Source organism: Macrobrachium nipponense, chromosome 2 (genome assembly GCF_015104395.2).
Source record: "Macrobrachium nipponense isolate FS-2020 chromosome 2, ASM1510439v2, whole genome shotgun sequence".
Lineage (NCBI taxonomy): Eukaryota > Metazoa > Arthropoda > Malacostraca > Decapoda > Palaemonidae > Macrobrachium > Macrobrachium nipponense.
The window spans coordinates 35,304,727-35,330,433 of NC_087201.1; the positions used below are offsets into that span (position 1 = coordinate 35,304,727).

General features: G+C 37.4%; 1 protein-coding gene across 4 annotated transcripts in view; it reads left to right on the forward strand.

The window, feature by feature from the left end:
* The window catches only part of LOC135220526 (protein bric-a-brac 2-like), a 485,115-nt gene that overhangs the window by 452,480 nt on the left and 6,928 nt on the right, over positions 1–25,707 (forward strand). For 3 of the 4 annotated variants that reach the window (XM_064257703.1, XM_064257704.1, XM_064257705.1), the window contains 4 exons: positions 3,229–3,346; positions 4,046–4,874; positions 5,358–5,438; positions 14,772–17,688. In XM_064257703.1, coding sequence (XP_064113773.1) covers positions 3,229–3,346; positions 4,046–4,874; positions 5,358–5,438; positions 14,772–15,880 — 2,137 coding nt within the window. In that variant the 3' untranslated portion in view covers positions 15,881–17,688. Of the gene's footprint in view, positions 1–3,228; positions 3,347–4,045; positions 4,875–5,357; positions 5,439–14,771; positions 17,689–25,707 lie in introns of those variants that run through there. The other variant, XM_064257706.1, reaches the window with a different exon arrangement.

Sequence of the window (25,707 nt, forward strand, 5' to 3'; positions counted from 1 at the left end):
CAACGATTGTAGAATAAGGAAATATGTTGTTGACGGCCTCTAGGCTCAGAGATTCGGATCTGTCAAACAACAAAGCCCTTCACGATCTTTGAGGTCTGCGGAAATCTTGATGGAACTTAGACGTAGTCTGAAGTTCTTGATGTCAAAGCATTTCGAACCTCTCCTTTCTGTAAACTTAATACACGTGACCAGAAAGGCTAATTTTCTAACCACTCTGCTACGGCAATGAGGGTTAGTGAGGTTTTAGCCATCATCAGAGGTTTTGGCTTTAGAGGACATAATTCGGTGTCCTCTAAGCCTTCCGTTCTTGCTAAGAACGAAAACCCGTCTAACCCTTGGCCCAGAGGCCTGGAGATCAAGGGGATGGCACAAATTATTGGGCAAGAGCCACAGAGAGTCCTGTGCCCTGTCGGGGCTCTCAAGTTTTATCTTGATAAAACTAAAGAAAGTCAAGGTCATTCGGACAATCTGCGGTGTTCCGTAAAAAAACCGAGCCAGACTTGCCCATGTCGAAGAACGCCCTGGCGTTATTTTTAAGGAGTCTTTCTAAGAGGCTCATTCGTCAGTTTGAACAAAGATTTGAAACCTTTTTCAAGTAAGTGCTCACGAGGTGAGGGCGCGGCCTCGGGGAAGCATTTCACAGAGCATGACACTCAGTAATAATCCTGAGTGCCACGTTTGAGCGAAGCAACTCTGTGTTCGCTTCACACTCCCGACGGGATGTGACAAGACGACATATGAGATCTGCGAGTCGCTAGGACCATACAAATATCCGTAGAAATATTATTGGAGGCAGTAAGCAGCACGAATCCTATCCTATAGAAAAAGGGATAGGTGTGCTTTTAACTTTGAAGGGTTGGTCGCTTGAGGCGCTTTCCCCTTTCGTTAGCCTAGAAGTTATGGACTAACTTCGATAGGTTAGGTCAGGTGGTGGTTTTTAGCTTCGTTGCCCTCACAGTATGGTCAATATGGTCTAGTCACATTGTGGTCACGCCCCCGTTGACAGATCATCTAGAGCGCACCAACTACACAGGTCCCTACCTTGTTTGGCAACTCTAGTAAGCAAAAAGCAGACTTCGGTGACAGTAATCAAGAAGTCAGCTATGCTAACAGGTAAGGAATCAAGATGTCAATCATCTGCACTTGAGGTGGGTTTCCTAAATCCTTCTATCTGTCCCTTCCCACCTCCAATGGTGGGATTCAGCTATATATAAAATCTGACAGGTAAGTTTCATGAACAAAAATGTTATTGTTATGATACAATAAAGTTTGTTCATACTTACCTGGTCAGATATATATAATTAAAGTACCCACACCTCCCCTCAGGGGACAGTGGTATGAAAAAATCTGAATAGAAAATGGGAATGATTCCTGATATCCGCCTCCCAGCGGCGGGAATGGGTACTAACCACCTGGCCGCCCACTGCGTGTGCCGGGAGTTTTGAATTCTGTCGGACGTCGGAGAATACAGCTATATATATATCTGCCAGTAAGTATGAACAAACTTTATTGTATCATAACAATAACATTTTAGCTTTCAGTGAGAGAGTCGAGGCAGAATTCCCAACCTTACGGAACAATACATACCGTGTGAAAGCTCGGACAAAGCAAGATCTACATAAAATTATAGATTGAGTTATCTTTATTTTATAAGGCTAGTGGTGGTGGTGATCGACCCAGGTTGCACAACAGGTACACACACACATACACGTATATATATATATATATATATATATATATATATATATATATATATACATATATATATATATATATATATATATATATATATCGAGCTACAAATGTCCTTTGATATCTAGTTCGTCTATAATTCTGAGGTAGAACGAATTAGGTATTAAAGGACATATGTAGCTCGATATATGTATATGAATCACGGTGATGTGATATGACATTATATATATATATATATATCAGACTATAATATTTATATATATATATATGCATTAGATATATATACATATATATAATTATGATATATAAGTGTAATATCTGATAGGTGTACATTTTAGGCACCTAATAAGCAGCTTTTGCGCAGAGGGCTGCGACCGCACTGCTTGAACTTATATTCGCATTTGTTCTTCATATCTGTCATGGTTATGTAACCTTACAGACTTCAGATCATACTTATTCGTCTCCTTCCTTTGATGGCACATATACCTGTACGTATCGTTTAAGGAATTATTATTGGTCTTTTGATGTGACCTTACGTACAGAAACTCTCATTTGACGCGGAAGTTGGGCGTGAAAAGAGTCAGTTTCTTTTCCGAATGAAAAAGCGCAGCGCACAACTCCAGATAGGCAAGAAATGAAATGGATGAAAAAGAAATGACTTGAATGAAGAACTCATCTGAAAAATGAATGGCTGTATAAAAGCATCTAAGGGTTGTTTAGCAGTGATATTTCCATTTGCCCTTTTGAATATTGCATCGCGCAGCCTTTCAACAATGCGATTGTATCCCTGCACTTTTCAGCAGTTCATCCACTATTCAGACTGGATGGTTTTATCGCAGCCTTCAGCTTCCTCTTTTTCTTTCATTTTTCATTTATTTACTCCTTTTACTCTTGTGTCTAAAACCACGTTATTAACATGTATGCGCCATCGACCTGTTTTTATATATTTCTGTGTTCCAGGTTGAGAGGTATAAAAACGGGATCATATATGAATGAATGATGACTGATATGTTAGTTCCCCAGACAGCGCAGGTCTTGTTTCTTCACTGACTGAAAGATCTGCAACCCGAAGTGTTACAGCTCACTTTGACGTCTATGATTTTAATCTGAGAAAGCTATGACGATCACTAGGCGGTTCTTATTTCTTATACTGCTTTATCCCTTTATATGTCTTGTTATTTATGCTGTGCAGATAATGAACAAATAGGGGAGAGCGGTAAAGGAAAGACTGCGGCGTTTTTAGTGGCATCGCTCATCTGGAAGCGTCCCTTTCGTAATATTTTGAATGAAACTTTGAATTGACGGCATTTGAATGACCAAGGTTCTGATCACATTCCAATTTCCTTTTCAGTTTGAATTTGGGTTCGCCTTAATCTTAGAATATATCTTCTCCCCTATCTCTTCTGCTTCAGCGTTTTCGGTTGGGGTTTTTCAGCAAATATTTGCCAAGGCGCATGTCTTCCTCGCTGTCACACACCTCCCTTCACCAAACGGTCTCGTTGCTGCAAACACTTAACCATTTTTACGTTATTTCAGGGAACTACGAGAACAAGAGGACTTTGTTGACGTGACCTTAGCTTGCGAGGGTCAGCAACTGTCAGCTCATAAAGTTGTCCTCTCCGCTAGCAGCCCATACTTCAGGACTTTGCTCAAGGTAAGTTGACACATCCCTTTTGCAGTGTCTCAAATTGAGTTCGAAAGCTGAAGTGTGATCATTTTGTTATAAACAAATGCATTTGTTCAAATGTTTTACGAAGTATGACTGAGTCATTATCTTGAGATATATCATACACACGTGTAAGCTCCTTCAGATGTCTCTCTGTGTCCCCCTCTGGGACGTCCATAAAATCCACAGAAAATTCTCAGCATCTATAATTGCTGCCAAAGAAATTAGATATCACAAGTTAATAACAAAGTTTAAATACTAATGTTCACTACCTGTGCCTATGTTGATGTGGTCTTGAAAACGGCATACTAGCAACGCATTTGTTGACTGTCGGGTTTGTTCATGAAACATCTCTGTATTTTAGAAACGAATAGCGCCTAATCAATTTTAAACCAAGACTTTGTGTAATCCTTATGAGTATGTGTGCGCGTCCGTAAGACATTTGAAGGAGGGCAATCCGTGTTGTTAACACGACATTCCGTACAGACTGATTTGCATGTAGTAACTTTGCAGTTTTTATGTTTACATTGTTCCTCCCATTGTTGATATTATAACCGTAATTCCAAAGAGAAATGAATGTTTGCATATTTCTAAAGAGAAGAAATGTCATATTAATTCTCAGGCACTGTCCTCCTTTCTCTCTCTCTCTCACTCTCTCTCTCTCTCTCTCTCTCTCTCTCTGAGCAGAACAACCCATGCGACCACCCGATCATCATCCTGAATGAGGTCCGGTACTGCGAACTGCTGACGTTGCTGCAGTACATGTATCATGGCGAGGTCCAGATTTCCCACGACCAGATCACAGACTTCCTGCGAACTGCCAAACTCCTGCAGATCCGAGGACTCGCCGAAGCTGCAGCTTCAGAGTCCAGGTCCCGAAGTCCTCCGGAGGCGCAGAGGGACGCCGCCGCAAGCCCTCCGCCTCCTCCACCACCACCTCTAGCTGAGGTGGCCACTCCGACGCCCACGCCCAAGGCAGAGTCCTCCAATGAACCTGATGAGGAACTCCGACCTCCTGACAGTCCACAAGTAAAGCGCATTAAGTTAAGTGGTGGTTTAGGGGCGCCGCCCACGTCCTCTCCATCTCCACATCTGTCGGGGGGTCCGAGCCCCCCGTCCCCAACGCCGCCCATTCCTAGTTTGCCCCACAGTATGGCCAATATGGTCAACATGTCAAGTTTGCCAGCCCTCCCCCCCGTGGGCATCCCGGGGCTCTCTCACCCCCTCTCCCTTCCTTCCTCCATAACCGCCCTCCCGCCTGTCTCCACCGCCCATCCCTCTCCTATGCATCACGCTGCCGCCGCCCGTGCTGCCGCCCTGCACACGCCCACGCCTGTCAGTGCACCTTCCTTCCATAGCATGTATCCTGGAATTGGCTCCGAAGACACTCAAGACACCATGGGAAGCGACAGGTCCGAAGACCGCGACAAATCGCGACCCGATGATGACGACCACGACCACGAGTCCAACGCCCTCGAAAAGATCTCCGGCCTGGCCAACATGGCTGCTCTCAAAGGTAGGTCCTGCAGACATTGTTTGTTAGCTCTCTCTCTCTCTCTCTCTCTCTCTCTCTCTCTCTCTCTCTCAAGAGGTTATGTAGCCGCTAAACATACACACGGTGTGTGTGTGTATACATATAGATAGATAGATAGATAGATAGATAGATAGATAGATAGATAGATAGATATGTGTATGGGTGTATATATAAATATATATATAAAACTATATATATATAGATATGTATATATATATATTTATATATATATATATATATATACATACATTCATACATACATACATGCATAAATACACATCAATAAGGACTACTACATACTACTGAGAGAGAAAGAGAGGGCGGGTTGACAGGACGAATGATATTGAATGAAAGAGCGTTGGCATCTTTCGTTCCTTTTCCCTGTGAAAACCTTCATCCCTTCGGCGTAGTTCCCAAAATGAGGGCGGCATCAATGACACTGTGATTTCTTCTCCCTTGTTGCAGGGTTTGGAGGCTTCCCCGGACCTTCAGGTCTGGTGGGGTTGGCATCGGCAGCTCTTGGCTCCAACTCGGACAGTAATCCTGGTAAGTACAAAAGAGAAGAGAATTTTCTCCCATTTTGCCAATCTTTCCCCATTTAATTGTCATCATCTAAACTGAATGTGTCATTTTTTCAGAGTTCGTTTGGTTTTTCTCTTGATCGACCTGTTTTCTGATCTTTTTATCTATATTAGTGTTGATGGATTTCTAATTTAGTAGCTGGACAAAGAACAGCAATATCATGCTATGATGACTTTGACCATGAAATACGATTTCTGTTTTCTTTTTCTTTTTCCTGTTTTTTTTTTCTGAAAAATTTCCATGAGCATGCAATATGATAGAATTTTCTTTGCATGCTGTCTTGCCTTATGTCTACGGTCTTTTCTTTTACGGCCAGTATTATTATCATCATCACCATGATAATAATAACTGCTGCTGTTATCATTATCATTGTTATGAATCATTTTGTCTGAGTGAATGGCTTGTTACCTTTCTCAAACTCTCTGTCCTCACGAAGATGCGAAAAAGTAAGAAGAGGAAGAAGCACATGTGTCTTGCGATGAAGAAGAAGTCAGCACAAATTAGGAAAGGCTGACTTGCGACACTTTTTGTGGCTGAAGGTAAAGTGTGGTCGCGTCCTGGGCAAACGATCGTAGTTCTGGAGTAGGGAACGACTGGTTACCACTTAGGGAGAACAGTAGCCGCAGAATGTGAAATTCTGTGTAATGAAGATGGCTGCGTTGACTGATTACTGTTTGAAACAGCGAGTTGTGACATGATCTTACTTTTTTAAAAACAATAATATTTGTTAATGAAAAGATGTAGAAATAAAAAAAAAAAAACACTGAAAAAAAAAGAGTTAGTTTCTGCAGTGCCGTGTCTGATGTACCGAGAAAGTCCTCAAATTACATTAATACACCATTTGGGGCCACTTACTCAATTTCGAAGTTGTACCCGGTCGTCAGGATATTGTTGATTTAAGGACTTCTGTTTATTGTTTCTGTCCTTTCTCGTCTCTCCATGATTTGGCAAAAACTAAACAGCTCGAATGGGCTCCGTTTGGAAACATTTGAAAACATAATCTCTGAGCAAGTTGTAGGCAGTGTTCCTCTTAAAGGACAGACATTGTAACGAATGCAGTTAATTCTTCTTCTTTTTATGTTTTGATGAGAGCTTGTCGAAGGCCTTGGGTCACAAGTATACAAAGAATCACTCCATAATAACCCTTCATTTTGAACCTAAATTGCCCTATGATTTTGAGACGTTTCATAGTGATAGCCAGTGAGACTGATTGCTAATGAAAGCAAGTGCTTCATTTTTTATTTTATTTTCTATATAATCACAATTTGGCTTTGTATTGGTGGGTGTAGTTCCGACTCACCATTTTGATAACTATGTTTCATCGTAGGAAAATTCTTGCATAATAGAGTCAGTTATCGACAAACAAATATCGTAAATAAACTCACCCAGAAGAAATGTAGAATGCTGCACAAGCAGCTCATTTGTCAGTATGAAACAACTGTACGGAAACAGAAGACGTCTCCGTGGGAGCCGACTTCAACTAGTGGCATTGGGGGCATCCTTGCTAAAGATTAATCACAAGGTTTATGGGCGAAGTGAAAGTTCATGATTAATTAGACAATGAAATCCAAAGTTTGATCAACTGATTGTCAAAGGTAGGATATAATTGTTCGTTTGATCTTTTCTGCTGACGGTACGAGAAGGAAAGTTAGAGAAATGACGAGATACGTACCTAAAAGTTTACTAGACAAAACTACCCATAGATTAAAGATGGAATCACTAATCATGGCTTCTAATGACGTGTTTATTAGATGCTTCCTTTATTAGCAACAAATCTCCTAGGCTCCTGAAAATCAGTGTAAGAAATAAGTATTGACTGAGGCTGTGAGCAAAGTGCATGGGTATCGTATCAATGTAAACACTGATAGCGGATGGGTAACGGACGGAAAGGGGTAAATATATTCGACAAACTAGGAACAAAAAGTACAAGATCTCAGCAAGAAACTGTCAAGAAAGGCAAAATTCGAAATATGCATCGGGAAGTTATAAAAATCCTCATCAGTTGGATGAATGAGAGAAAAATGAACAAGTAAAAGAAAAATATTTGCTAAGCTACTAAAATAAATGATCTGTGAAATATTTCGAGCGAAGAAAATTGAGTCAATGACGTATACAAATCGACTGTTGTAGGAGAAGAAATGGAAGACAATGTTTCGAAATGGGTTGCCTGCGTAGAGGAAGCGTTGGAAGTTTGGGGCACGGCCACACAGAGCCCTTAAGGCAGCAAGTATTGTTTTCGTAGAGTAATGGAGGAGTTGACCCAACGAGACTAACTGGTTCATATCTGTTATATTTGTTATCATTATCACTATAACTAAGGCGCCTTTCAGAAGGTGTGTGATGTTATTAAAGGCCCGGGGCCTCTGAGCCAGTCTTCCAAAGACGCCAAGCTTTCCCGAGCTCTTGAGGGGCGATTCCCTTGGGAAACAGCAGTTGGCTCAGACATGATTAGGCAATCACACACACTATACTTATATATTTTATTTTATTATTATTGTTATTATTAACATTACATACATACATACACACACACACACACACACACACACATATATATATATATATAATATATATATATATATATATATATATATATATATATATATATATATATATATATATATATAGATATATATATATATATATATATATATATATATATATATATATATATATATATATAAAACTATACTACTTGTCCCCTTTTAGAAAGGGTAGTGGAGAAACGTAGAGCCTTCGGTTTTCTGGCAAAATATATCGTGCCTTTATTTCTACAGAATACACATTCGGACACACATATGGTACTTCCATACATAATATAGATATATTATATATAGTTGTATATATGTAAAACTTGTAGAGAGCCACAGTACCGTTTAATTTAGCGACTTCCTGAGTCTTTTCTGTGGATATGCTGCTCACTAGATGCCTGTATCCGTGCCGGGAGTAATGAAGACACTTCCTTCTTCCTTGGTGTTGGGAGTCGTCACTGAAGCCTCTCGTGTCTGAGGTCGAATCTTGCTTCGGAAGGTGAAAGTTTCCTCGCATATTCCCGACTCGGATATAGGTAGGCTTCATGCGGTATATATCAAGAAGATAAAATGTCAATGAGGATGTATATGTATGTATATATATATATATATATATATATATATATATATATATATATATATATTAAGCAAATACCACAGGAAAATGTGGTATTCGTAATTATTTAATGGAGTCACGTGCATCTACTGAGATTTCTAAGCGTATATATATATATATATATATATATAATATATATATATATATATATATATATATATATATGCGTGTGTGTGTGTGTGTAGAATTTGTTTTCATATACACCCTGGTATTTTTTCATATTCACAAATATTAAGCTAAAAAATGTCGTTTAGTACCTAATTCATTACACCTCGGGAATAAGTTATACCCAAGGGGAATTAAAAGTAATAAGTGCTTCGCCAACTGTGAGATTCGAACTGCGGCCTCGTTTGGCAAACAATGACGTACGGAGACCTTCGACCATCGAGCCAATGGCTCAAGCGCTGAGCTACTGATATTGTGCATGATTATTTTTGAGTAAAGAGAGCAACTACGGTCAGCTTTTTGTTTTTGGTGGAAGGCTTTCTCATCATTGTTCCCTCTCTCAAACCGTCTCCTCTCTCTTTTCGTCAAACCAGGCTAAAAATCGAATCCCACAGTTCGCGAAACACTTATCTATCATTTACATTTCCCCTTGGGTGTAACTTATTCCTGAGGCCCATCGCGGTGGTGGGGTGGAAGAGCTTCACTGACGTGCCTGGATTTGAATGTCTCCTGCGTTCGCGCACAGGTATAGGTAAATCTATTATCAAGAAAAAAAATTCCCCTTCGGTTAAGCATATATGAAAATATATTAATTCCGAGGTAGAGCGAATTAGATATTAAAGGATATTGTAGCTCGATGTATGGATATGAATCACGGTAATGTGATATGACTTATATATATATATATATATATATATATATATTATATATATATATATATATATAATATATATATATATATATAGATATATGATATATATATATATATAATATATATATATATATAAATATATATATATTATATATAATATGTATAAAATATATATCGTTATATATATTATTATCCCCCCCTATATATATATATATATTATATATTATATATTATATTTGTTATATATATATATCTATATTATTATAATATATATATATGTATGTTTTTATGTATGTATATATCCGAGCGTGTTCTTATATATCTATATATCTTATATATCATATATAAATTTATAATATATATTATATATACTATAAACATAAATATATGTATATATATCTATATATCGAAGTGTATTATATATGTATATTATAATATAATATATATAATATTATATATAATATATGTAAGGTATATATCTAATATATATATATATATATTATACTGTATATTTGTTTTTTGTTACAAGGGCTAATAAACGCTGAAATACTGATATTTGCCGTAAGAACAGCCGAACACGTTATGAGCATGTTTTGCCTAAGAAATGAGATGAAAAATATAATTTTAATACTTGGAGGCTTCAGTTTTTATTTCGTTGCCACATCCTCGGTGTTTTCCGTTTCCCATTCTAGTGGCAGATTTGTATACAGATATGTATGTTTATATATATATATATATATATATATATATATATATATATATATATATATATATATATATATATGTATGTATATATATATGATATATATTTATATATATATGTGTGTGTGTATACATATATGATATGGTATATATATATATATATATATATATATATATATATATATATATATATATATATATGTGTGTGTGTGTGTGTGTGTGTGTGTGTGTGTGTGCCTGTATGTTTGTGTGTGTGTGTGTGTATGTATAAATCTAATATATATATATATATATATATATATATATATATATATATATATATATATGTATATATATATATATATATATGTATATATATACATAGTGTATGCTTGAAAAATCACAGTAGATGCCCGTGACTTCATTATATAAGCGAATACCACAGGAAAATTATAGCCAGAAAGTCAAACCAGGAATTTCTGATTAAAATTTACTGTAGAGGAAGAAAAAAATTGTATTTTGAATTATCTTGATGTAACAGTCCATAGAAATGATAGAAATTCACCATTTCATTATTAATCCAATCACCATGAAAATGTTAAATGTTCCTAAGGGCTCTGCTTGTCTGTAGCCCGTAGTTTATTAACGCTGAGATTAAAACTATTTATGATATTGCCTTGAAACTTAAATACCCAAAGCCTTTTTGCGGATGTAGGAGGGAAAAGAGCAAGGGAAACATATTATTTAACTAATGGCACTCTTGAATTTAGTAAACATAACATTCTCAAATTAGAAATTCCTAGAATTTTATAGCTTTTCAACATAAATATTGTTTTCAGTAATATTAATGTCAAGAGTTTAGTAATAAAAATTTCTCCTAAAGATGTTTCTAGCTGCATAGATGAAATTCCTTGTAAAAAGTGTGATAAAGTATATTGTGGACAAACTGGAAAATCCCTTTCACAACGAATCAAACAACACTAATATTCTGTAAGATTTAGATGGTCCTATTAACTGGAGTGAAGCAAGATCCTTAATCCTGTGTAGCGACGCAGTTCAGAGGAGTATCACTGAATCTTGTTTCATCAAATCAAATAATGGAAGTGTTCTAAATTTAAGTCTTGGTTTGTTTGAACTCGATGCCTTCATAATGAAAAAAGTAGATACATATAAGCAACAAAATTAATATATTCAGTTTTATACATGTTTTGGGACTTTGTATGACTAAGCTTCCGTTTCTCTTATGGTAAAATTTATGGTTTTAGTTTGTGACCTCGTGATCTCTGATTGTTCTGGATTATCTCTTTGATTTTTACCCTTTTGACATTAACCTTCTGATATTCTTGTTTACCTCGTCACCTTCTCTCCAACTGTATTTCCTTTGTGCCTCGACAATGTCTGGATATAGGCTTAAGCACTAGGTATAGACTTCCTGGCTATCATTTTCCTGTGGTATTCGCTTATGTGTATATATGTATTTATATATATATATATATATATATATATATATATATATATATATAGATATATATATATATATATATATATGTGTGTGTGTATATATATATATATATATATATATATATATATATATATATATATAATATATATATATATATATATATATAATATATATATATATATATATATATATATATATATATACATACATATATATATATATATATATATATATATATATATATATATATGTGTGTGTCTGCGTGTTCGCGCGCGTATATATATATACATATGTTTGTGTATAGATGAATATAAATGCATATATGCCAGTATGTGTGCGTGTATGTGTGCATACATGTATTCATATTTCAAGACTAAATTCTGAAGACGCTGTGTTACTACCACAAAAAAGAAAAGAAGAGATCTCCATTAGCGAGTACATAGTGCCTATTTGACCATCCATGGCGTTCATGAATGTATGCAGTACGAGACTCTCTTCGCTTGTTTCAAAATTAAGGAAAATGTATCCATTCTGAATTAAGAAGGCAACAGTCGTTTATCACCTTTGGATTTATATAATTGAATAATAATTTCTGCATTATCCAATTTTTGTTTCATATTTGCAACGAACAAATTCGCGCTTAAGGTGAAATCTCTGAAACAGAAGAATTCATCCCATGAGCAGTTTCTACATTCTTGGGTAAACCACATCAAAATATCAACAATAACAAATTTAAAATCGTTGCATTTCAGGTTTAATATAAATATAAGGGAAGCCGTAAGGATTCGTCTTTGAAATAACATTCAAGAATTTCACCAAAGAATTACTCTTGCGTTGTTTTCCTGCGTAACCTTCATTAGGATTCTTTTTTTCATCACGGAAGCAATATAGTATCTCTTGCCTAGTTTTTGTCTTCATGGGAAACAGACTCTTAAAGGCCTTTAATCGAGTTGATCTCTCTCTCTCTCTCTCTCTCTCTCTCTCTCTCTCTCTCTCTCTCTCTCTCTCTCTCTCTATGAGTGTGTGTGTTTGTGTGTGTCTCTCCCATACATACACAAACAACACATAGTTTGTTTTATAATTAGTATAAACGTCACTTTTTACGAAGGGTGTAACACCATCCTGTTGTATATTACTATGCTGGATTATTTTTGAAGAGAGCAACATTTTCAGCTTTGTGTCCTTGGTGGAAGACCACCATCATCCATTCCCCCCTCTCTCTCTCTCTCTCTCTCTCTCTCTCTCTCTCTCTCTCCTCCCGTCTCCCCTCCTCTCTTTCTCTCAGATTGGATTTAAAGGAGCCGTATTTGGAACCTTCCCGCAACCACCCGCAGAATCATACGTATTTGCAATATAGTTTCTGTGATATAAAAAGTGTAAAATGAGGAAAGATCATAGGTAATGTTTGCTGTCCAGTGAGAGACTGGGGCGTGTGAAGCGATCGCTCGCCGAGTGTACAGTAAGCAAGCTGAACAGGAGCTACAATGCAGCAACGGCGCATAATGGCAAATCGTTGGCCGAGTCTGACCTGAGACACAGTTTCGAGCCTGGTGCCTTCTCTGGGCAATTCGAAAACGAATTTCGACCCTATGTTGCCTAAGACGTCGGGATGAGGTGAGCGACTCGATCGAAGTGTATCAGAAGGGATGCAACGGGATGGAGGAGAGGCTGGGACCTCATTGAAAATGTAAATTGGTTGAGAGGGACCTTCAGAAACAGCACATGCACTATTGAACATGAAGCGATGATCGTTTCGCAAGAGGCAGTTCCATTCGAAGTAGCCTTTCGCTCGATGAAGTGGATTTCTCTTAAGGTCATCGCCTCAGATGGACCACCAACCCCCAATGTGGCGGGAGCTTCCGTCCAACACTCTTTCGCTCACTCAGTTCAGTTCGGTTTTTTTCTTTTATCAAAAAGTAATCATTATTAGGTATAATTCATACATTCATGCTTTCCTCTGAATTGATGATGAGTTATACAGAAAAGATGTCAAAGACCATTTTTGTGACGGAGACAGTCAGAGCTGAAGAGTATAGTACCAAATACAAAGGAATTCTTTCGTGGGTTTGCTATAGAGTGTAGTATGTTTTGGCAACGTTCATCTTTTGGAATAGCGAGTAATAGGCAAGCACTAAGAAGCTGTATGGTAGGAGAATGTAACCCCAATTATATTAGAGGAGAAATGTTGAAATCTCGAACAAATTGTAGAAATATTCTCGGAGAGTCTGGATAGCCTGGCAGACCAAGCAGTAAAACCAACAGTAAGTGAGGCAAATATTGTTTTGTTCGGCCTTGAGAGAGACTCAAACGGAAAGGAGAGCCTATATATAAGTAGAAGAAAATGATGAAGAGAAAATAGCATTCCTTTGAATCTCTCTCTGTATGTCTCCCTTTAAGCTGATTCTAAAAAAACCACACACTTGAGCTTCGTAGTTATCCCCTCCCACCCCCGCCCCCGCCCCCACCTTTTTGCTGCTGTTGTTGTTGTTACATATTAATGAACTACAGCTGTGTTTCAGTTGTGTTTCAGCTGCTTGTTATTCCAATCTCCCGGTATTGCATGGCTCAAGTGGAAGTTTTCTTAGAGCTGATGGCCGATGGCGGTGGTGTTCAAAACTGTGGTTGGCATATTTCTCTTTATTTGATTTTTTTAGTATCATCAACTTTTTTCCCTAGTGAATTTTTATATATATATACACATCTTTTTATTACTATTATTATCATTGTTATTTATTACTGCTCCATTGGTGTGAATTTTCACTGTTAATGCGCAACACGTTTGTTCTTTTTTATATCTGAGTGTCACATTTTATCTTCACTGCTGCATGGTTTTTATCCAATTTTTCAATATTTTATTCATATTATTATTGTTAGCATTATTATCGTATCTTCTCTTTGCTAACTTTGCTACTTCAAATAGTCAGACCAGATATTGTTCCTTCAGTACCTAAGACTGTAAACATTGAGAATTTCAAACTCATTCTAATCTTTGCTCACGATGATCAGTTCGTGAAGGTAGTCAGTCAGTCAATGAATCAATCAATCACTTCAACATAAACACAACAGAAAAGTTGAATTCAGATCAGTCAAGTCAATGAATCAATCAATAAACTCCTTTGTGCTTCACACTAAAATTTGACGGCAAAATCCACGAGAGATCAGCTGACCACAGTGCTGACGTCACTTGCAGGGTGTATGGGGTCACGTGACCTCGACCTATCAATGCTGCTGTCCCAGTTCGCAGGGGGGGCTGGGGCTGCTGCTGCTGCTGCTGCTGCTGCTGACCCCCCTGCAGCAGCACCTGGCCCCCATCATCATCATCATCATCACCACCACCACCAGGGGGTCGTTGCTCACGTTTCCCCTGGGGGGATTCCCAACGCCGCTCCCAACGCCCTCCACTTGCTACAGCAGCATTCTCACGCCCAGCACCAGCAGGGTCTGCAAGGGGTTCAGGGGGCACAGCAACTTCAGCAGCAACAGCAGCAGCAGCAGCAGCACCAACAGCATCATCATCAGCAGCAGCAGCAACAGCTGGACCAACAACAACAGCAACATCAAATGCGTCCGTGGTGTGAGGCTTGTGGGCGGAGCTACAGTACAGTAGGCAACCTGAAGCAGCACCTGGCCAACGTGCACGGGCGGGGGGAGTGGGTGGTGTGTGGGGTGTGCGGCAAAACCTTCAAGACGCGCCAGTACCTGCAGTCTCACCTCCTGCAGCAGCATGGCATCAGGCAGAGACCTACCCCGTTGTTACCTCCGTGCCAAAATACCCCTACCAACTCCACAGCCACTCCCACAACCACCAGTGGCATCACGCTCGACCCCGCCCAACACCACATCGCCCACGAATCACCGTCCAGTTCTGCCCAAACCCCACCTTTTAGCCCCGCCCACAGATCATTCCCCAACCCCTCTTCATTTTCGACCAGTCACCACCTCTCCTCCTCCTCCTCAACCTCCTCCACGTCTTCCTCGTCCTCTGCCTCTGCCTCCGCCTTAGCCTCGTCATCCTCAGCTCCTAACAGTTTCCCCGTCCCCGGGCAGTCATCCATGGATCTGCCCTCCACCCACTTCAACGGGCATTTCCCTCAATTTGGTCAACCCTCATCTTCATTTCCCATAGCCCCACCTCCAAGTGTGCATGCCCCGCCCTCTCAGTGTCCCGCCCCTCCCCAGCCTGACAGCAGCGGTCAGGCGGCCAGCCCCCCTCCCCAACCAGTAAAGCAAGAGAGATTCTCATTCCATTCCATTCAGATCAAACAGGAGATTCCGAGTGACAGTTATTACACTATTTAACCTCTCAAGGCCATAGATGTGTTGAGGGGACACAGTCGCCTATCTTTTAAGTTGCTTTTGTGTTGTCTGGTACTAAGCGCGGGGTGTCTGTCGGTGATGCTCAGCGAATGATACCATAATGCTTTGTGTGGGAGAGGAAGTAGAATACTACTATTTAGCTCTCCGCTCAGGAAATGAGAAGGACGTAGTATTTATTCATTCATTTATACCGTACAGCTAAATATGTGAACCGCAAATGTGTAAATATCTTTAGGTACCTATTTTGTTACGTTTTGTGTGTGAAGTTGCGCAGGAGGTGTTAGTGAAGTTTTGTTTGTAGCGATCATTTTTACTCTTAGATCCTGTAAGAGAAAGGTCAGTTAGAAATAGAAAATAAATAAACGATTGTGTGATCTATTGCAATGGCTGTGTAGAGATTTACTATTAACAAGATGGTAAGTGCAGACATTTACATATAATACTAACAAAGTTTATAGGTGCAGCTGTAATGAATTTAGCGCTTCCGATGTTCAAGATGTGATCTATGTACGACTATGATAATATGTAGTGAAGCAGAAGCTGATTTCCTGTCATGATGCTGACTGAATGATTGATATGACTGTCTAACATTTGTCGACATTTTTCACCTGTAAACGCATAGCTATCTACTTGTTGTTCAGTAGTGCGCTCAAATCAACTATTGTTCGTTTTTCTTTTTTCTTTTTTCTTTTTTCTTTTTTTTTTTCTTCTCGTTCGGCTCGGTCGTCAGATCGTGTTCTTTCATGAAGAGAGTCTGCGACTTGTGCGCCCAAGATTTAGTTGGTAGCGTGTAGCTGTGTTTTGCTAGAAGTGTTAACTGCAGTCTAACATTCAGTGTCGAGTGGAAGGAAGAACTCGCAATACAAGAAACTCTCTCAGAAAAGTGTTAAGCTTTAGAACAAAGTAACTGGAAAGCAGACGTCGTGATATCATAGGTCATGTCAAGGTCTGGAGTCATTTATAGACAGACCCTGGGTAATGTAATGCCACATTTGCTATGACTCACAGGCTGTCACTTGAAATCATTATTTGATAGTCAGTCGTGAGAGTTGATAATGAAAATTGTAATATTTTCCTCAAACTACTGTATGTTTTTTTTCTTTGTTATCATATGAGTTATCCAGAGATGTACTCTTATCTCAGTTAATAAGAAAATCGGTTATGTAGACTTTTATACACAGCAGATTTAGCAATATTTTAGTCGTTTACTAAAGAAGTTTTCTCAACGACAAATAACAGAAGACGTGCTCAGGCCACCCACGATTTTTCTTCTTCATCTGGAAGCTTGAAAATGTCGAAATTACTCTCTCTCTCTCTCTCTCTCTCTCTCTCTCTCTCTCTCTCTCTCTCTCTCTCTCTCTCTCTCTCTCTCTCTCTCTCTCTCTCTCTCTCTGCATAGGCTTGTAGAACAGCAGATGCTACGTTAGATTTCCACGAGTCTTATTTACGTTATTCATTCATTCAATTTCTTTCCGGATTATGTTTTCCGAGGATGCAGAAGCAATAGTACTACTGTAGTAATTGTCTAAATCTAACATCGTAATCGTGAATTACTTGCAGCATCAAGGAAAAAAATCAGCCCTTGCATATCTCAGTTAAAAATATTTAGCCTATCTACCTGATCATTTAATAACCTGTTCACTAAAAAGGAAAAATGTTAAAAACCTTGTGAAATCATTAAAGGAATCCATTCCCATTGTGACAACTGGGCATGTCAGTTTTGCATTTAGAATAGCAATGGCCTATAGGTCACGATGTTTTTTATGATATGAAACCTCTTGGAAGAATTGATCCTGTAACCTATATATATATATATATATATATATATATATATATATATATATATATATATATATATATATATATATATATATATATATATATATATATATATATATATATATATATATATATATATATATATATATATATATATATATATATATATATATATATATTATATACACGACTGCTCCTAACGAAAATTCAAACAAAGAAAAAGTGCAAAATCAAATCAAATATGTATGAAGTGTTCTACCGGCCTTAGACGCTTTTCAGTTTTTCATTTCTCCTTTTTATCTTTATTTTTTTCGTGATGTGAGATAATAGGAAAGACCAGTTAACTCAAAATTGTTCTCTTTCTTTTCATTGTTACAGTGACATAGATTGAGATTCTTACTCATTTTTCAAGCGGCTGGTGGCCTGTTTGCCTGTTAACTGATCTACTTTGATTGTGAGAGTCCGCCCAGTATAATAGGTTAAATTGTGTATAGTTAGTGAGTGAAGGTGGCCTGGAACTGTAAGTAATCTTATAGTGACAGTCAAGAAGGACTTTTTACCACTCGGGATGACATGAATAGGAACCAGAAGACAGCTGGAATATTCTGGAGTTAGCCCCTTAGGTTTCTAGGACGGACATTCGTTTGACTTTTATATTTGAATGAATGCTCCGTAAGTTAGGAAATAGGGGCAGGACGTTGACGGTGTCGGGGAAATATTGACAGACACACTTAAAACAAACCATGGTTGAAACGCAATGATACATGAGTTATTGGTGCTTCGTCACTGATGGTGTCTCTGAAGTGAATATCTGAAATCTTTTCCATGTGAATGAGAGGACGAACGATACCCGTCCCATTGTCTTACGGGAAGACCAGAGAGTCTTCTGTCGTCTTCTTCTTAAGAGCAAGTTATTATTAATAGCCAAGTGACGAGTGGAAGAAGGCTTTTGAAAGTGAATCCATTGGACAAAGGTTTCTTCTTGATCAGGAGCAGATTCTGTAAAGGATGGTGCTAAATGTTAGAGTGAAATAATAACGCAAATGATGTGTTTCCTTCTTTCAATATTTTCTCAGAATGGCGAGATGTGATATAAAGTCCAAGAGAGATTGAATTACTGAAATGTCTCAACTTAGCTAATGATCAAGATTGAAATGCCGTTTACCATTGGCCAAAACATGATTTGGTACCTGTTGTATTAACCAATGATGATAACAGCTAATTTCATTTTGGTAATCAAACTGCAAACCCTGTTATTGCAGAAAAAGTGTAAGTCAGTGCTTTGGCCAAAGCATCCAAGTAGTAAAGTCACAACTTGCCTGATGGCTATACCATCGATTATATTGTATGCACGATGTTTTCGTTGACCCAGTATTTTTCTTAAGTCTACACTTGAGGTGTTCATGTGAGGGATAAGGATGCCAGTAGCGGAATGGCTCCCAGAATGATCCTTGGTGAGTGAGTTGCTCTTGCTCAGGGACGGTTTGATTAGAGGACAGAAAATGACACAATTGCTGAGACGATTTTGAATTTTATGTCTGGAATGCGTGATGTTATGTGGCTGAATGTCCTAAAAATAGGAGGAAAAATTTAGGCTTTGAACAAAAGGCTTTAGTGAAAGTCTGTCTGCTTTCAACGAGTAAGTTCCTTTTGATTCAACCAATTTCGTAGAAGCAAAGCTATTATGATTTTCTTTGGGTAAAAAAAATATATATATATCAAGTTTCTGTCTGTCACTGACAGGCAAACTATCACCTGTCTCTACCTCAGGGTCTTCTCGAGTCCAATATCATTTCCTCTTTTCCCAAAAGCAAACTCTGTTTGGGGTACTAGTTGGTTTTACACTGAAGCCACAGAGTTATTTTGGTGCTATTAGCAACTGACGTGTGCGGAGCTGAGATTGTTCTTTTCAAGTTGATTTTAGATTAAATACTATGCTAGCATCATATTTACATCAATGAATTGCTATTTGCGCCTAGCTTCCCGTCGTGGGGGCAGAATTCCCTGATGTTTCTTGCGCATTCAACGCGCTTCTACTCCTGATTTGAAAGTGGACTTATTTTAGAGTAGCGCCTCAGAATTATTTTTGGTTTCCACAAACCGGACGAATAGGACGACGATTAAAAGGGAATCACTTGAAGCTAGTTACCCTGTTTATTTTTGGGCTGAGAGCCTGAAAGTCAAAAACTGGACTCTTGAAGAAACGTTTAACTGGTGTGTGATGTAAGTTGTTTAGTGTAAAACTTTGAAAATAATACCAAAGACTCCTATTAGCTCTCCTTTCTAATGCAAAGTCTGTCCGCAGCAGCAATGTTCTTTGAATATGTGTCTGTTTGTGCTTTGTTGTTAGCTGTTTCGGGCGCGCTTCATTAACCAAATTGTGGAGTTCTTCAAGAAGACGAGTACACAGGAGTTTTTAGCAACAAATTCATGTCATTTTTTTTTTATTATTAATTTTATTGTGTGCTTCGTTGCTCTCTGCATCTTTGGCCTTCACCCCAAGGAAACTTTCTTGCGCTTGAAGGATACTGTGTTTCTTGTGCTCCGAGAGCGCGATAGCTATGTCTTTTGTGCTCACAATTCACCTGTCTGTTTTAGATCTTAAGATGAAATGTGATGCTTCCTCCCAGGATAAGGATTCCAAGGTTCGCATTCTCAAAAGAGCTAGAATGTCTGGTGCTTTTGAGTGTCTTAGGCCATAAGAGGATCCCAGTAGCAGAAAAAGGTCAATGAAATCAGAAAGTAAGATGAACTATGACACAGCCACAAGTCGACTATGCAGATGAAATGGCAAAGTATCCTCCATGAGGGAGCAGGGAGTCAATGAAAATCAGAAAGTAAGATGAACTATGACACAGCCACAAGTCGACTATGCAGATGAAATGGCAAAGTATCCTCCATGAGGGAGCAGGGAGTCAAAAGAGTGCATGGGGCAGGAAACTGGGACGGAAGAAGAACGTCGAGAATTTAGACAGAATGACAACACCCAAAGCAAAAGTGAAAGGAATTAGGATAAGTGTCCGTCGAATGAATGGCTGCATCGACTAGTACAGTATGTCTCATGGTATGTGCGTAACTCGTTCACCTCAGCAACGATCATCCAAGTGAGATGTGTGGGACTCACGCTTAAGAAAGATCTATGGAATCTGGTGGCTGCTATGGATTAGTCAGTCCCTATTTAGCGGGCACCATATCTTGCAGCAGAAACAGAAAGGTCATTCAGGAAAATAAGGCTGAAAGTGAAACAAAATAACATTGTAGAAACTGATACGAAAAATTAGGATATTGTAACGATGAGAAATTGGAAACGTGGCACATTGTTAAGAAAGAAGTCATTGGATTAGAAAGAACAGAATGAAATGTGACTGGGATGAGATCTATTAACACTTATAAACAGGGTGAGGACTCGGAAGGTTTCAGTGAAGGGAAGCTGGAGGTAATCTGGAAGCTTCTCTCAAAGCAGTATAAATTGCCACTGGAAGATTCGAGGAAATGAGGGCACAAGTCGACGCTGGATAACAATGATCTACAGACAACATTGCCATAGTAATTGAAATCATTTGAAATGTACAATTGATAAAAGTGTCTTGAGAATTTAAGCAAGATATTGAGGGAAATCACGATGGAATTCCCAGAAAATTTGATGAAAAGTAATGTCATTTGGAGCTGACGTTAGAATTTTATAAATTATATTAGTAAGTACAATTACAATTGATTAAAAACTGGGTAAAGCTAGAACGAAACAATGACAAGATAGAAGATGAAATCTATCTAAATATCGCTCTCAAATTATACTTTTTTCATTTGCTAGCAGACGTGAAAAAATTTGAGATAAAGACAGACAGGTGGAAATGGCACTGAATTATGTGCTATTCCTTCTGTCGCCTTAATAGGAACGTCAGTCTAGGGAGAGAGAGGTGACAAATCCTCACCTTTCGGGAGCCCAGTCCCCCAGAATTCTAGCTTTGTCTCAATAGGGTGTCATTATCTAGTACTAGGATAGAGTATTTCAGCCGTGGACGATGAGAAACGTGTTGTAAAATCATCGCTTGTTTAATGGCGTTGACGGATTTTATGCAACAACATTGACCAGAATTATGAGTTAGCATAACTGTCTATGTACACCCATTTTTGTACGTAGCTACAATTGTCACGTATACAGTCATGTACAAGTATTACCAATAGCTTGTTTTATTTTGATGACTCATTGTTTTAACTGTTACTTCACTTAATAATAAAACTTTGAGAGGGGTCCGAACAAATATATCAGCCGACAATATAATTTGTGTGCGTTCTTGAATATAATGTGCAATAAGCCAAAAAACGGGACAAGCCTTGATCAGCTCTTTTCGCGGAGCATCGTATGAGTTATATGACCTCGGCCAAAATATACTCCTTTGTTAAGCGAATTCATTCGCTTTATACTCAAGATTACTTTGTTGAACTGTCAATTTATTCAACGACTTTTTTACTGCATATCTCTTGAGTGGCAAAATCCCCCTTTTCTGCCGTTTGATTTGTAATAATGTGAGTAGATTTCTTCGATATAAATTTCGCCATATCCCTTTGTCACTCGTTCATATTTCCTTTTCTTTTTGAGAAAATTGCTTACCTAGTTCAACGACAGTTTAAATTTATGTTTACACATGGATTGCGATGCATTTCAAGTTCTAATGTTATTATTATTTTGGAAAGCATTTTATTATTTATTATTATTATTATTATTATTATTATTATTATTATTATTATTATTATTATTATTATTATTATTATTATTATTATTATTATTATTGTTGTTGTTCAGAAGATAAACCTTATTCATAGTATGGAACACGCCCACTAAAGGGCCAGTGACTTGAAATTCACTAAAGCGGCCATTGACTCGAAATTGAAGCTTCCAAGGCACCGAATTTGGGCCACATTCGAGAGAAGTAACAGAAAGTTGAACTAGGAAATGACTTCAATTTATCCAGTTGCTAATTGAATCAGACTCGTTGTGTCTTTACTCCTTTCATGTTGGATTTAAAATGGATTGTTTTTAGGGAAGGATTGTTGTACGTGGCTGTGTATGGAATACGGCGTCGGAGTGCGTGAAGACCAAGTTGCGCGCACACCATGAGCAGTCATGTTTGATGGAGCCATTCACTTAGACATCAGTGATCTCTAAAATAAGGACCCAGATTTCAGATTCAGTTTAATGTTTGCAAAGTAGAATGGTTGTTTTCAGGTCTCACAGAAAAGTGGCAGACGTGAAGAATAGTTACTTCTATTTCTTGGAAAATCTTTCATTGAAAGATTTTTTTTTTACTTTCATTTTGTTTGGATATAATGGTTGTACTAAATCGTGCTTTTCCGAAAACAAAATCTTTCCGAATTAGCTGAAGAATTTATAAAATGTTTCTCTCTGTAGGAAGTCTGGTGCACCGTGTTCCTCTTGTTGGCTACTAAGTGCATCGTCATTCTTTTCTAGAAATATCAGTCTTTCTTCCTCTAGAGATAAAACTTTCTGGTGCTTTTGTATTGCTATTTACGGAGGAAGAGAATTTGATAACTGCACAGACAGCAACCAACAATATATATATATATATATATATATATATATATATATATAGATATATATATATATATATATATATATATATATATATATATATATATATATATATATATATATATATATTATATATATATATATATATATATCTTCGTTATTTTTAGAGCTGATGAAGTTGTGCTAATGTTCCACATGTGATCTCTAGTTGTTAAGATGTTTTTGTAAGCCCTGGAAAGTGTCTATGAATCTTGTGCAATTCTTACACTCTACAGTGGTGTAGATGTTTCACAGATGTACATATGTAAATAAAGAGCACGTTATAGGAAAATAAAACTTGATAGAAAATATTCATTATCTTTAATTAAATGCATTTCAGTTAACTGCTTCCAATGACATTTGTATTTCACTCTCACGCGAACTCTTGTCTACGTAAAGTCAGTCATTCAAGTTGAATGACTGATTCAAGAGTTGGCTGACTCATAGGAAGGAGATGGTAAATAAGGAGGATCCAGAGGCTCCTGTAACAGTATAGAAAAACGCCTGGGAACTGTAGTGTGTCTTAGGAATTTCATGTCAACCTGTTAGACTTCAAAGCTCTCTCTCTCTCTCTCTCTCTCTCTCTCTCTCTCTCTCTCTCTCTCTTCTCGTCTCTCTCTCTCTCTCTCTCTGTTTTCTTTTATTATTTTTCTCGCTACATTTTACAAATTTTTATCATTTTCGTGTTAATGATGTTTCTTTTGTTAATCATATCACTTTGCACTTAGTCCTTGTATCTCTCTCTCTCTCTCTCTCTCTCTCTCTCTCTCTCTCTCTCTCTCTCGTTTTTTTACTATTTCTTGTTATTTTCTACGAATTTTGATTATTTCCAAGTTAACGATGTTTCTATTGGTCTTCGTATTACTTGGCACTTAGTCTCTCTCTCTCTCTCTCTCTCTCTCTCTCTCTCTCTCTCTCTCTCTCTCTCTCTTTATATTTTGTACGAATTTTTTACACTTTCATGTTAACGAAGTTTCTTTTGGTAATCATTTTACTTTGCACTTAATTCTCTCTCTCTCTCTCTCTCTCTCTCTCTCTCATAATATATATATATATATATATATATATATATATATATATATATATATGTGTATATATATATATATATATATATATATATAATATATATATATATATATATATATATATGTATGTGTGTGTTTTAATGAAAAATCACAAGGGAGCGTTTTCATCACAGATGTTTCAGCGTACGTTTCACCAAATGCGATGACAGTTTAGTCGCGGGAGGTAATCCAGAAAACAGTAAATATTCTTGCTTTGAAATAAGTAATTCCAGACAGATACAGTGAGCTAAGGACACATGAACAGATGCCACTTGGGTCTTTTATTCATATTTCTCCTATGTCGGAATTGACATCAGAACAAAAGGAGAGACCTAGTAGCTGCGAATGCCACAATATATATATATATATATATATATATATATATATATATATATATATATATATATATATATATATAATTAAAATAAAACTGTCAGAAGAAGATGACTAAAGCATTTACTGAAAGAACAAGCAAAAAACTGGTGACAACCTACCCAGAAGGAAGTTAAAAACAAACTACTGTATACTCGCATAACGTTACTTCAAAAGAGAGAGAGAGAGAAAAAGAAAACTAACAAATAAACATACAGACAGAGAAAAAACAAATCGACAAGACCATCAGGCAATAAATAACTGTGTGGACGATGTTTGTGAGTTTACCGGTGGTACAGTTAATTTGATAAAAATAGATCCCTGTATTGTTAAACCATTTTCTTTTTGCACCTGTCTATTATTGAGAAGTCGTAAGTGTCTATAAAAGTTTTACATATTTTGGAATGATTTCTGATATCAGACAGATTATATATACATATATATGCGTCTGTGTGTGCATAGTCTATATATATTATACATCAGTGTGTTAATAGCTTCTAGTAACTACGCGGTTTGTGAAATTTATTATAGAAAGACCTCTTCGTGGCATACAATAAGTTCTAAGGAGTCGTTAGGAACTATTGTCAATCTCCTTTTTTTTATTTATTTTGTTTATGGAGATATCCAGAATAAGAGAAATCGAGGTATCAAATAAAAAAAAAAATTAGACGAACGATAAGAAATGAAATTAGTCTAAACATGAAATTTCAAAAAATGCACACCTGGAAAAACGTTTCAGACATCTCGAAGAGATTAATAAATACATCAAACAGTGGATATTGGTCAGTAGAGTTGGGCTCATTTCATAGAAAAATGACGCAAGATAACTTCGAAAAACATTTCATGTCTTTGTATGTTCAATTAAATTAATGCAAATGAACTTTGTTTTATGACTAAATTATTATTATTACTATTCAGAAGGTGAACCCTTTCATATGGAACAAGCCCACAAAAGGGCTATTGACTTGAAATTCAAGTTTCCATTGACGATGGTGCTCATAACG